This window comes from Conger conger, chromosome 3 (assembly GCF_963514075.1).
Source record: "Conger conger chromosome 3, fConCon1.1, whole genome shotgun sequence".
In the NCBI taxonomy this organism is placed as follows: domain Eukaryota; kingdom Metazoa; phylum Chordata; class Actinopteri; order Anguilliformes; family Congridae; genus Conger; species Conger conger.
In genome coordinates this window covers 54,545,400-54,560,830 of record NC_083762.1, presented here as the reverse complement: position 1 = coordinate 54,560,830, position 15,431 = coordinate 54,545,400, and the positions used below count along the sequence as shown (strand labels likewise).

At 39.8% G+C, this 15,431-nt stretch overlaps 1 protein-coding gene across 1 annotated transcript; it reads right to left on the bottom strand.

The window, feature by feature from the left end:
• Positions 1 to 472: 472 nt before the first annotated feature.
• On the bottom strand, positions 473 to 13,587 carry LOC133123094 (dermatopontin-like). Its single transcript, XM_061233365.1, is given in 5 exon segments — positions 473 to 735; positions 2,289 to 2,396; positions 2,590 to 2,715; positions 13,312 to 13,472; positions 13,474 to 13,587. Coding segments are annotated over 5 exon segments (576 nt in total). The 3' UTR covers positions 473 to 668.
• Between the last annotated feature and the right edge of the window lie 1,844 nt (positions 13,588 to 15,431).

Genomic DNA, 15,431 nt, shown 5'->3' with positions numbered 1-15,431 from the left:
GAATAAAATCGTAAATTAGTAATGCATAACTTGTTCACCTTGGTGGAAAAGTGGTTAACCTTGCATGACATTTGATAATGAACACGATTTAAATATTTATTTAGTGATTACGCATTGCAAATTTTAAAGCAAGATTGCCTTTTATTTATTTTTTACTGTTTATAAATTATAAAAAAGGAAAACGGCCCTCTGAAAAAGTTTGGGAACCCTTTTGGATTATTCTTTCTTACTTTTAAAAAAGATGATTACTAAGGCCTAGACCCAGACATCTACACTTACTTTGTAACATAGCTTTATTGCATGTCAATGCGTGGATATGCTTTTCAATACAACTCATTTTGGAAAATAAAACAAATTAATAGAAAAAAAGATTACAATACTTCACGTATCTGTGACTGGTTTAGCATTCTTGTTTTAATACTGCTTTGCTGAATCAAAAGAAAGAAATAATGTAAAAGTAAATAAAGTAGAATCTATGCACAAATCCTATTTTCAGACAATATATGAAAGGTCAAATTTGTATCCTTTCTGAGCAGAAGGAGGTGTCACTCATTTTGGAGGGCTGGAGGAGAAGAGGGTGGGTTTCTTCTACTGTGAGGCATGCAGAGTAGGTGACCTTAGATTGACCCCAGTATTATGAAAGATATTCCAAATGAATCAACTGCCCTTTAGAAACTTTCAAATTTACAATCAAAATCAATCATTCTGCATAAGATGTACTTCCACTGTCGATCTCTGCAACACAGACAATATGTATGCTTGAATGAATAAATAAATTCATAAATTAATTAATAATAATAATGTATAAACATAAATAACACAGTAATACATTCTACAATTCAAATGCTCATAGACTAGTTCAAACACATGCATATTGTGCATATATGGCTGTCATTGGTGCTGGCTCACTTGCATTCATTGATAATGTAACTGCTGATAGCAGCAGCAGAATTAAATATGAAGTATGCAGAAGCATCTTATCTGCTCAATGACATGCCTCCAAACTCATGTCACTCACTGTCCTTTTTCCTTGTGTCTCAGCCTCATAATGACTTCCTTGACTGTAATTAGCACAACTCTGTCAACAAACGCCAATAAGGGACTAAACAGGGGACTATGTATAAAAAGGGATGTAATCCCAATCCAATGTGCCGGAGTACAACGCCAAATTAACAGAAATTGTATCACTGTTCAAATACTTACGGATTGCACTGTTTATTTATTATCATATACTGCTAGGATAACAGCGACTACTTAGATGCATAAAGATTATGCCATCCAAATTCCACGATACACACATCCATGGTTCAATTCAACCAAAGTTCTGATTTATAAGGAAGTAGAACTCCCACTTCCTGTATAAATAGCATGAAACTAAATGATAGGAAAGAAGAATTTGTGTTAAAATATACACAGTCGGGATTTATAATGAATAGCATATAAGAGCAAGTGTTGCTAAGCTTATTTTCTTGTATTACGTACATGGCTAGATTATGAATTTAGTAGCGACTGAGCTAGTTGGCTCACAGTGTTATTGCTTTCATTTGCTAGCTAACTATCTCAAAAAAGAGATGAAACACATACATTAACAGCTAACTAGATAGTTTGACATCTGTTAGAAATAGGTAGACATTTAGACTAACTAACTAACATACAGTAAAACCAAACCAGGTAATTTCTCAGGTAAATAGGTGATCTTGTTGCCAGATCCCTCACCAACATGACGTAGACCCTGCTTTTGTAGGCAGTTCCATTTGTGAGAGATTGACTTGATCATTGACTTGATCTCTACAGAGGCAGCTGCCTAACTGGTGCATTTGTCATTGAGGTTTTTCATCTAACTTGCTTCCACAATACAAATTCTGTCAAACTGTGGGGCATTTGCATCTGTTCATGAGCGCTGTCCTTGTCTGGTAGCTGGTTCAGATAGTAAATCACTAATTATGTTATCACCTCATACTCATCCTTTGTGTATGCCCCCATCATATTACTTCCTGGAATAAGAATGGATTAATGCAGATTGCTTTTTCAGTAGCTGTGAAGCATCCCACAAATCAAATGCACCTGAGAGCAAATAAACTGCAACACTTTATTTTTTGGTGTGCTCTTGGGTTTAAAAAAACTTCAACATCTATCAAAGGCACAAATTTAGAGGGGAGGCATATCCATGTGAAACTGAAAGTAATCTAACTGGTCTCTATCATAAATTATGTCACTGCATGCAGAGAGATGTAAGCATAGCTCCGGTACATGTATTTACCAACCCAGCCATGAGATGGATTGCTAACCTGAGAACTCCGCTGAAGGTGGTTTGAGCCCCTCTGATGAAGTAGCCATAACTCGGAATGACCATCTCCCCCTCTTCTCTGAAGTGTTGTGGAACATCATTGGTCTTCCTGCCAGAGAGCTTTGAATCACTGTGGATTCTGATACATATACTCACATACTGGTAGGTGAAGAAGATAAGTCACTACATGCTACCAACATGATTGGTTTGGATTCTGTGTGAAAGGGCTCCGCTCTATCACACTGTCCTATCACAATATTATCATTCAAAGATATGTAGTAAACAAAGGATCAGTGGCTTACCAGCAGGAATATGGGCACCTGCGGCTGTATCGGCAGCAGTAGAATTGCCATTCACGGTCCAGAAGCCCAGGGAAATACTGGCTCTGAATCCCTGCCACAAGGCCATTGGTGGAGCATGTGGATGGCCTGCAAAAGAGCACAGTGTTAACCATTCAGAAGATGTTTTTGATGCAATAATGCATCCTATAATAAGCTCTATTCTCTTCTTCATGATGCTAATTCATTTTGGTAAGCCTATTGTTTAGACTATATCTCAGACTGTCTTTCTGTCTTTCTGACTGTTATTTCTCATAATGGCTTCCTTGAAATTCATTGACTCTGGTCCTCATGTTGACCAATAACAGACTCCAAAAGCAAGCAAAAGCTTAGAATCAAGACTAGATACTGAAAGCTTTCTTATAGCTGCACGAAGGAAGCGATACACTGTGCAATTTTTGCCATGATTCTGCAGTTTTCAGATTCTGCAAATTTCCAAATTGTAGAATAATCTTTAGTTGTAAACCAAAATTGGCTGTTTTGGCTCTCTCAGTGTGACTTATTCAGTGTGATTTTGTGAATCATGGCCTTTGACGGAATACTGGCAGTGTTAGATTTTTCAGGCAAAGATTGTGCAATGTGACAGCTGCTACAACCACAGACAATGGACGTCTAATGAACAACCAATAGGAGCATTGTAATACAATACATGACTCATTGTAAACGATACATGTAGCAGTCTAACCACGATAAACACATTGCTTTAACATGTATTCATTCAGTCACTATTTCTAGTGTCACCTTCGATACTAAAATATTACTTGCATGTGGATAAAGTAGACTAGGCTAATTAAGTGCACCCTTAAAATGGCATTGTGTTTGCTTATGGTCTCAAACCATTTCACATCCCAAATAAATAGCCAAAGCTGAGACACCTGTTAGTAACAATGTAAACTTCCACAAGAATTGTATATCTGTTCAGTAGTAGTTTTTCTCCTGAGCAATGTGGTTTATGATTATGGTTGCTTATTGGCTACCCCAGACACTAACACACTTGTGAATTGGAGCAATAATTACAGAGAAAACTACAAATAACTACACAACTTCCCTGTGTTCTGAAAACCGTGTTAGCTCACAATGTTCTGAACAACTACTCACGATGTTCCGAACAGCAACAGCAACTGAAACAAACAGCCTGCATAAGTCGCAACAGCAAAAAAAGCTTTTTGCTCCACTATTCTCAAATTCTGCACGTGGATTCAAGGTGACATAGTCATTGTAATCATAATATGGAATCTGCTCTTTTTGTAGAATTCTTGGATCTTATCGCACAGTGTGGCAACAATGAATGACGGGGCTTCATCACAACCATGTTGGGGAAGTGAGGATTAATAAAAATGCATTCCTGAATCCAGCAGTTTTAACCGTCAGCACCCTCGCTTAAATCAATATGTACAAATTGAAACCAGGTGAAAATCAAGACATTTATTTAGTTTCCTCCCAAAACGCTCAAGAAGCTGAAGACAGTCAAACATTCCAAAAGACCAGTGATGAAAAAAGAATGCCAGACCGAGGTGCAGGACTTAGATGTTAACTTCCAATTCAGACCAAAAGTAAAAAGCCAGGTCTGTCGCAAAGTTTGGGGTTTTAAAGCAAGATGTCAGCATGAGGTCCACCAGGCCACCCCCATTGAGAGTCATGCACACACACACACACACACACACACGCAGAAACACACACAGCCAACTCCCCAGTTCTGTCTCTCTGTTTCTTATCTTTAGACCAGGCCTGGTCTTTTGAAGTTCCCTATGGCTGAATGGTAAATTAGGATTTAGTTCCCTGAAAACCAATTTGACATGTACCAATCGTAAAAGATGGTCGATATCGCACAGTGTACAGCCAGCATAACTAATCAGAAATAGCTGAGAAGCCAACTGCCCAATTCATTTTGGTCCACTAAAATAGTGGGTTATGTATATAAAGAGATTTAATTAGTACGCGGATTACCCAATTTGGATGTACATACCCTCAACTTAAAAGTGACAGGCATTTTAACCTAATGTTCATTGTTTTATTTCAATTCAAATGTCCTGGAGTACAGAGCCAAAAGAACGTCAATTGTACCATTGTATGCTATGCTTGGCAGAGCTCCGCTCTGTAGAATAAGGTGACTTCATGTCAGTGTCATTCTTATGTTGTAAACCCTATTTTCTCTGACCTTGAACCTGATATATCAAATACTTCATACTTCAGGAACTCTGGCAATAGAAGTAGATTATGGAATTAGTAAACCCTTGCTCTGTTCTCAAATTAGATGTCGAAGAGGAGCTGAATGAACATGGCTTTTCTGCAGTTTTCCAGTTTGCAAAAGCATTACTTAATCATAAACATTTCCTGAAATCCACCCCTGAATAACAAGTTTTAGATTCCACAACTTTGTTATAGCAAAAGGAACCTAACATTTTGCGAAAATCACAGTGGTACCACTTTAAAGTGAAATATTTATTTATGCTGAGTCATCCTTGGTATTGATAATCCTCATTCTTATCATCTGTCTGTACCCTGTAGACAAGTTCCTTCTCCTTACCTGAACATAGATACTGTAAAATTAAACCCACTTCCCTCAGCATTCCTTCGATTCACTGAGCAGCTCATGTTTTCCATTTTTTCAGGATGTCAAGGTCAAGCATCAAGATTTGAGAAGGATCACTGTTTCTCTTTTTTCTCATGTTGAGAGTACAACCCCAGAAAAAAAACCCCTCGTCTCAGCTTTCAGCACCTGGTAATTCTTTCTTTCGATTCTACTCCTCTGACAGTGACCTTTCTTGGTGGTAGCAGTGCCTGCTAGGCTCATTTCTACGGATTAAAATTAACATGAGATAAATGCACTGATAAAGGCTCAGAATTCTACTCTGGCAAACATCCACCACAGAGTTGATTATATATATACAATTTTTATTTTTTATTTTTTATAATTTGTTTCAAATTTTTCCCTTTTTCTCCGAATTTGTAGCCAATTGTACAATTGTATTTCAACTTATTTGTGTTGGTGGGGATACACTGGTTACGACCCTGTCCTGAATGGATCTAGCGATCCTGAGAACGACACACCTTCTTCAAGCCGTATCATCTGTGAGGCTGTGACCGTGATTCCAAGGCGACTGGGACGCTGTTGTACGCGCCGATCCTAATAACCCCTGCGGGGTCCCTCCCTTGGAGCGGCGAGCCAATTATGTGTGAGCCGGCCGACCCCCAGTCCTCGGTGTGCAACTGTAACGAACTGATGCCTGCATCAATGTCCGTTACTTTAGCTGTGCACCACCACGGCTCAACAGCTGATATTTGTGTGTGGATAAGAATGGTTTATCCTGAGCTGAATTAGCCCAGTGGAAAATCCCACAAGCCAAATTGACTGGGAAGAACCCAGCAGATAAGAGTCACCACAGGAATGCAGGCAGACCCACCCTTTATGGGAATTGACCTTACTGCAATATATGTAATAAAATATATTACAACATTGCAGTAATATATCATATGTAAACTGTCACTATTGGCAGAAAATCTGTCTTATAAATGCTCACATTTTTGCCATTGTACTTGTATAGCATTGTGCCAACTGCAAGCTAAATGCATTAGGAGTTTTGATTATATCACTAGCTGATGCCAGAACTTATGCTCAGAATATTTTCTATCTCAAGCCAAATACCCTCCTCAAGAGAAGGTAACATTGTTGAAAGAAGTGTACATAAAAGGACAAATCCTGGTTATTGCAGTCAGAGAAGTGCTCTGGTCTGGATTTTACTGATCAGACACATGAATGGAAATGTTGCAGGAAGCACAGGAAAGACGCTTGACAAAAGCCAGAAAAGATGGGGTACAATGCTTCCAGGACCCTGTGTGAAGTTTTTCCAAAAAAAAAATAATATTTAAAACTTGAATCTTGAATTGTGTGGCCCAGAGATGTTTGTGGCCCTAAACAACTGCATAGGGTGTTTTTGGCTGCGTCCAACTCACTATGGACAGGTTGCAGGTCAAATATATTTTGAAAGGAACAACGTTTTCTTGTGAAAGACCAACTGCTCTTGAAGGTATACCCATGAATAGTTGTTCTTGTGTGGCCTTATACCTTGAGATTCATTCTCAGCTAAAAGCTGCATCATTATGACTATACATTATAAAGCAGCACTCTCAGATGAAAGAATGTATGTGATGCTACTGACTATGTGAGGATCATTGAGAGTGTTGAAAATACAGAGGCAAGAAAAGATGGCGGACTTAATTTATTATTGTTATTTATTTTTAGCATAAAAACATAGCGACCCCCATTAAACTCTGAAATAGCATTACAAACAATAATAATAATCCAAATTGGGTCATGCTGGTCATAAGCTGGTCTAGCTGGTCTAAATTGGTCAACCAGATAAACTATGTAGAGCTAGGAGCTGGTCTGAACTGGTCAACCTGCTACCAGCTGTTTCAAAAACCAATATTGTGTTTTTTTCAGCAGGGCCTCAAGACCAAATGGATTAGACAAGCTGTAGGTCAGTTCAATTAGGAACAATGCCGCTTACATGGGACTGTTGCTAGTCCATGCCAGGTGTTCAGTAGGGGTCTAATTAGTACTTAATAAGCACCTTGTTTGGATTTGTGTCCCCCCTGTGTTTGTCCTTTGATGACTGAATCACTGTCCTGCATGAAAATAATTCAAAGCAGCATTCATAAAAGCAACTTCTCTTTGGGGAGAAGGGCCTTTGAAAACTGCCGGCACTGGTCGGGCAAAGTCAGGGCACAGTTACAATGTGCACACCCAGCAAGCAAGCACCTATCAGATGACAGTTGGAGGCAGCCGCCAGACGAGGACCACAGCGGTCTGCTTCTGGCAGGACCAAACAGCAGCTATCTCCAATATTGTCTTACCTGCTGTAAAATCTAGCTATGACCAGCTTGAAATTAACAGCTATCAGCGGTTTCAAAACATAGCTTGAGCTGGTCAAACCAGTGGACCGCTGTCATACCAATTTGCAAAACATGCAAATTGACCGTCAGAACGTCTGCTGTGGGAACAAGCATGGTTTTTGTGAATTGAATGTAATTTATCTACCAACTTAATCTTCATTGGTGTAATCAATATTCACATTTAAGGCCAGTTTATAGTTCAGCGACAGTGTCACTGGACTGAAATTGCTGAATGTACATTCAGGTTCTATTCTCACCCGACATAGACTGTACTTTTTGTCCTTAGCAGAAAGGTATAAACCCACTCCCGTTGGCCAGAGTATAACCCAAATGTCACTGCGACCAGCAAAATCCATTGCACGTTGTCGGATGCAGCGATGCTCTGTCACTGGTCTATAAACTGGCCTTTACAAACATATTTCTGTTCTTCCTGCGTATCTGCAAATGGCCCCACCTATGCATGGGAATGTTCACATGGATGCATCTTATTCATGCTAGTAAGGCTAGCCCCAGTTTTCCCATTTTTATCACAGTTTGGAATACATGTTCATCATCGCAACCTCCGCCATCACCTAGGGAGAGCACAGAAAAGCTCTCCTCCCAAACTTGTGATGTCAGCTGCTGCCTCTTTTTGGTCCATAAGCTGTGCTTCGATACATTTCGGACCAGACCTGGGTCAATTACAGCATTGTTCTGGATTCAAATACTTTTCTGTCATTGATCCTGCCTGGTGCAATTGAGCCAACCAAGAGGACCTGAAGTTTGCACTTTTGGAGAGTATTTCATAGGTTCCAATACACAAGACAAGCTCAGTAAAGTGTAGAAAAGTATTTGAATCCAAAATAATTGACCCAGGCCTGTTCAGATGCTCCATGCACAGCTTGAGCCAGCAGACTGTTGGCACGTAACTGATCAGTGAGGATTGCTGTGTGATGTGATACACCCTGAATCCTCCTCCTGGGGCGACATCACAGCCAATTATACATCATGCTGCAGGGCTTCTGGCTGAGTGCTTATGACATGCCCTGCTATAGTGTTCGAAATGACTGACATTGAGACTTTAGAATTATAAGAATCTGTCTCACATTTCTATCAAAAATGCATACTTGAGATGAAATTGTCTTTAACCATACACTCACTGAGCACTTTATTAGGAACACTATACAAATCCCTTTGCTCTCAAAGCAGCCTCAATTCTTCATGGCATGGATTCCACATGATGTTGAAAACATTCCTTTGAGATTATGTTTCATGACATGATTACATCACACAATTTCTGCAGATTTGTCTGCTGCACTTTCATGCTGCGAATCTCCTGTTCTACTACATCCCAAAGGTGTTCTATTAGATTCAGATCCGGTGACTAGGATGGCCATTGAAGAACACTGAACTCATTGTTATGTTCATGAAACCAGTTCGAGGCGACTTTTGCTTTGTGACATGGTGCATTATCATGCTGGAAGCAGCCATTAGAAGATGGGTACATTGTGGCCATGAAGGGATGCACATGCTCAGCAACAATACTCAAATAGGCTGTGGCATTCAAGTGATGATTGATTGGTATTAATGGGCCCAAAGTGTGCCAAGAAAACATTCCCCATACCATTACATCACCACCAGTCTGGACTGTTGACACTAGGCAGGTTGGGTCCATGGATTCATGCTGTTGGTGCCAAATTCTGACCCTACCATCTATGCCTCAGCAGAAATCAAGATTTATCAGACCAGGCTACACTTTTCTGTTGTTCAACTATTCAACTTGGTTTGGTGAGCCTGTGCCCACTGCAGCCTCAGCTTTCTGTTCTTGGCTGACAGAAGAGGAACCTGACATGGTTGTAGGGACTACAACTTCCACATTCCCACAGGAAAATTCTGCGACGTCCACCACGAATGACGTCTAACTTGGTTCAGCCAATCCCGTAATGGCAGGAGCAATAAACTTTCCCGTATAAGAGCAAGACACGTTCTTGGGATCTCTCTTCTGCTTTTTCTGTCTCTTCTGCTTCTTCTGTCTCTTCTGCTTCTTCTGCTTCTTCTCTTCGACGCACCCTTTTTAGCCATTCGCTTCAGCTCATCTGCTCCGAGACTCGGACAGAGGCTGAATGCTGCACAGCGCACTACCAGGCCTACGGACACACCCAGTTACCTCGCGGTAACTTTGTGGCCTATAGCGAGTGGAAACTGGTGTACGCGGAACGCTCCATCAGTTTACCCCTGCAAAGCTCACCAAAGAACAACTGAAGCGAACATCCTTCCAGCAACCGAGTGGACCAGACAACAATGTGCGGCTAAGACGCCCCAGCCTGTGCACCTCTCCAGTACATTCACATTACCATCGCCGCTTCTACAAGGACAGCACGTCTTTTGGATCCAGCAATGCGTATGGACTCAGTAAGACAACAAACATTCAGGCATAGCCAGTGTTTAGTTTAGTCTAACTGTTTTTGTGAATCTGTGTTTAAATATTTACCATCCTACCATTGTAATGTGTTTGGTTAGCTACATATATATGTACGTGAATTGATTTGCCGTCTTTTGCGCATATATAGAGTAAAACTACGCGAGTAGTCCCTTCTCTCAGCTAACTCTAACTCATTACCACACCCAGAACTCTAGCTTACCCAAGCTAGCTACTCCCACTTTACCTTTCCTTTGTTCAAGCGACACGCGCGCTTGCTCGCGCGCACACACACGCACACACACGCACACACACACCCTAACTTCCCCTACTAATTCCCGTTAGTTTATCTGTTCTGTGTTTGTACGTTGTTTAATAAATATATTTAATTAAACTTCCAACCTTCAGGTTATCGGTGTGTTCAATCATTAATATTGGTTATTTTCATTATTAATTGAAATACTAAATTCGTGGTTGGATATTTCTGATAACAGTAATTTCATGAGACTGATTACTTTTTGCAGTTATACTGCTACATAACTGGCGCCCCGGTTTCGTAGAGAGTAAAATCCCTACGTTATTTGGCGGCCTGTGCGAGGACCCTACATAATTTGGAGCCCTGTGCGAGGACCCCTACATATTTTGGAGCCTGTGCGAGGACCCGTACATATTCTTTTGCTGTTGTGGCCCATCCGCCTCAAGGTTCGACATGTTGTGCATTCTGAGATGCTTTCCTGCTCACCACAATTGTACAGAGTGGTTATCTGAGTTACTGTAGCCTTTTCTTAAGGTCAAACCAGTCTGCCCATTCTCCGTTGACCTCTCTCATCAACAAGGCATTTCCATTTGAAAAATTGCCGCTCACCATTTTCGTACCATTCTGAATAAACTCTTGTGTGTGAAAATCCCAAGAGATCAGCAGTTAGAGAAATACTCAAATCAGCCCATCTGGCACCAACTATCATGCCACGGTTGAAATCACTGAGATCACATTTTCTCCCCAGTCTGATGGTTGATGTGAACATTAACGGAAGCTCCTGACCTGTATCTGCATGGTTTTATGCATTGCACTGCTGCCACACGATAGGCTGATGAGATAATTGCATGACTAAGTAGGTGTACAGTGAGTGGATAATACAATAATACAATAATATAATTGTCTAAAACATCATACAATTAAAATGCATTAAATTAGCACAGATGCAAGTCAAAACAATGCTATGATATGGAACGGGAAAATTTGGAAACTTGATGTCTCAAAATTGTACTATCTGCATGCAGAACCTTTTAACTAGGAAATGAATTCTTATCCAGATGCATACTGCATATGAATATTATTTCTAGATGAAAGGTTTTGTTTTGCAAATGCTCTTGCTAGTTATGTGTTGTTATGTATGCTTTGATGTTATCTGCTCAAAGCAGTCAGGTAGTTTGGCAGGTAGTCCACATCATTGTTTTGTTTGAATGCTGCAGTTTGGCTGCAAAAATGGGCCTTGACAAAGATGAAATATTTGCAAAGCATGTGCCATAAAAGTTATGACAATTATGACAGTTTCAGTCTGAGGCAAAACAATCTAAAAAGTTCATACACAGAGAGGAGAACTGTGTTGGCCTTCAAAGTTGAGCTGCTTTGGCAAATTCTTGTTTGAAAGAATGCATTTCCTGAACCTCAAGGTAACCAGTTTCTTAAAACAATAGTATTTCATCTTCCAACAAGCATGAGTCTGCATTTCTGTTTTGTATGCAAAAGAGTGGATGGTCTGTATAAGGGTATCCTCTTTGGGGTTAACAGAGACTGAAAGTAATTAGACTCTTGACGACAAAGATGGACCTGCTACATGTAAGTTATACTATATTTATACCTAACCTAATCCCATGTCATTTAATAAAAAGTTACTAATTCAAAATGTTCTAGTTCTATGAATTGAAATGCTTATATTATAATAATTCACCTCAACTCTCCATAAGATTGGAGTCATTTTCTAATTTCCATGATTCATTAATTTCCCAGTTGTAACATTGTGAGCTTTATTACTCTCATAGTCCAAATTGTTTCTGAAGCAAAGGTGAGTGTTTAGTTTCAAGGATCATCTCACAATATGGAACATTTGACCTGATTAAGACACAACTGTGGGCAAGTGTGAGGGGCATTTTATAAATTCAGTGAATCTCAAATAACAATACACATCTTGTTACAAATTAACAATCTACATCTAGTTTTCTCCCAAGCAAGGTCAGAAACTGGTGTCAAAGAACAAATAAGTGGCTAACATGTGTCTCATTACAATTCGACATATTGCATTTGTGTGCCCCTTTCATACATCTCATTCACAGTTCATATTTCAAATAGAAATATTGAGTCAGGAAAGATAGAACAGCATAGTCAGTAAATACCCCAAACTCTTTGATATGCATATAATATAGAAATACACATTTAAATAAATGTTCTGGATCACCTGTAAGTTGCAGAGCACCAGTTACCAACTGCAATTAACATCTGCTGCTAACAAGAAAGGGAAAGGTCCAGGTTCTTAGTATCCTTTTTCCTACTTTCCTTGAGGGGTCATCCCTATGTTCCCACAGCCCTATGTTCCCACATTTCTAAGATTTAATATTTTTTCAAAATTAAATGTTTATTATTGATCGTGTAAACTGAACTTTATATATTTAGATGTCAAAATAGTCCTCAAAGGACAGCACTTGCAGATGCCTGTTCCTGGCACATAAAAGGTTGAAAAGTACTGATGTAGAGCCATTTCCAGTTTTAAGTGAACTGCATAAATAGTGTTTTTTTTTTTTTCTTATTTCGCTTGTTTGCTTGTTCATTAAAAACTTATAGATAATTGAACGTGTACTGTGTCTAAATTGCACAAACATACACTGGATTTCTTCAGGTCCCATGCAAGCAGCCTGCTGAGTGTGAAGTCAACTGAACGTAGAGCTGTGGGAACATAGGGCTGTGGGAACATAGAGCTGTGGGAACATAGACACGCTCCCCTCTGCTAACCCTCACCAGAATATACCATGTCTACCCAGCCATTTGGTTAGTTGATCAGCTCTGACAGACTATATCTTACATTGATAGAGTATATTTTGATCAAGTTTGTAGCCATATAAACTGTATTAAGAGTTGGTTTAACACTGTACACTGCAACAAGTCTAGCACATACTGTTATCATTAGCATACTCCACTGCCCCACCCCAAACCGTCTTGCCATGTGTCGTACTGAGATGTTCGGCTCTCAATATATGATATTAAGTTATTTTCTGTGTCATTTTCAAGGCACATTTCCACTTTGTGTGGGTAAGTTTATGTTCTATTTTATTCCTCAACAGCTTAAGAGAAAGAGGGGGATAGGGAAAGAGAGCGTGTGAAAGATAGGGAGTCCTACCATTCCATCCCGCCTCGGTTGATGTCGTCCCACCAGCACTCGGCGACCTCACCGATGCCTTGGGGGGTGGGCTGGCACTCAAAAGACCAGAGGCAGTCAGATCCTTCCTCTGCACCATAGTAGCTCCTGATTGCCACCATCAGCTGACCGTGGGGGCACTGGGAAGTTGAAGCCCTGCCTGTATAGGTTGACCCAGGGCCCCTCGGGCATGTACCTTTGCTGGGCCGACACAGTGACCAGCAGAGGCAGAGCCCATAGCAGGAGCAAGGACTGCATCCTGGATAAACGGCAGTGGGGGGGAACTGAGCTTTCTGCTCTGTTTTATATGCAATGCAGGTCCAGAGCCAGTATGTAATTTGGAGCCATGGAGGCAGATCTGGATAAAAGGGATAGTTCACTTTACACCACATCTAGTGAGTATTTTGATTCTTTCAATTTTAATACGGGTAATTCCAGTGTTATGGATGAGACATTTGGACACAAAACAACAAACAAAATTACCCTTCTTACATAATAAAAAAAGTTAATGCATATTATCATGGCATCTACTTGGCTGAGGGGAAGGGCAAAAAAAATTATTGTTAAGCCAGAAAGAATGTGACAAATAACTTGCGTTATGGATGTGACGCAAAAAGATATGTATTTTGGGGAGACTATACACTTTCTAAAAACTGAATTTGAAGTCTAACGCAGAAAGTTTGATGTCCATGTAATGCAGGAGGCTTGAAAATATTCACTTTGTCTTCTTCATACCAGCGTTATTGATGTGACGCCATTGCATTATGGATACATGGAATGTCTGAAATGCACATTGTTTGAGGATCTACTTCCCAATCAAATTTTATCATAACACATTTCTGGTCATCTGAGTTTTTACATTGAGAAAACCATCTGAAATGGTTTTGAATGTTTTCAAGATGGCCGGCAAATAACTACAGGTTGACAATACTGTGGAATTGCCGTATGGTTTAATGGTTTCAATTGGCCCAGATTTGTGTGTGTGTGTGCAATTAAGGATATTTTCAGTAGTTTTCCCTCCCACCCCAAACATATGCATATGAGTATGACTATTTGGTAATATAACAATGCAAAGTTTTCCTCTTAATGACTTGGATGTGACATTTTAGAGGCAGGAGTCACTATATGACAGATCAGACCAAACATCTGCACACATCATACACACTTAATGCCACAGTGAGGTAACATCAGTCCCAAATATCTAGAACCCTCCGCTGCTTACATCATAGTAATGGCTCCACCTCAGGACGCCAGCAGGGGAGGCTATGTTGAGGAATGTATGTAGCTGTTAAAAACAAAATCTCAGCCTTTAAAAAAAAAAAAGATATTGACACAGCTTATCAGAGAAAGGGACACATTGTTCTCTTACCATGACAACATAAGTTGTGCAAGAACATTAAAAAATGTTTGAACAGAGCTAGAAAGGTTGCCTAACATACCTGGGCAGTCCTGTTCCTGTCTTCGCATTCTTACATTACATTATGTAATGTAATGTAATGTAATGTCTTCGCATTCTGGAATTCCTGAAACTATGCTCAGGTCAGTGTTTACGCCCCTTACGGAAATAGCTCAAAATGGTATTATATTGCAATACTGTATGTACTGTATAACATATTTTAAACTTGTGTGTATTCATATTCTATATAAAAAGTTGCAATATCTGAAAGTGGCAATAATTGGTATACAGAGGGGTGCAAAAATTTGGCAGCCCCTGGTTTAAATGTCAGTTACAATGAATCTGTATGTGATCGAAAGCAAACCTGAACTCTAAATGGTACAGGTAAGAGTTAAACATAAGACCTTTCTGCAAATGTTAAAGCAAGATTGCTTTTTATTTTACATTTTTACTGTTTATGAATGATAAAAAAAGGAAAGAGGGCCTGTGCAAAAGTTTTTGGATTATTCACTTAATCCACTTCAAGGACCTGTTGTGTGCTCAGAGATGCTCCTCTACACCTGGTTACTGTTACTGTCAGCTTCAAGCAGTCTGGCCATTCACCTCTGACCTCTCTCATTAAGTGTTTTCACCCACAGAACTTCTGCTCACTTTTCTTTTTTTTCTTTTTTTTCACACCATTCTCTATAAACTCTAGGAGAAAAGC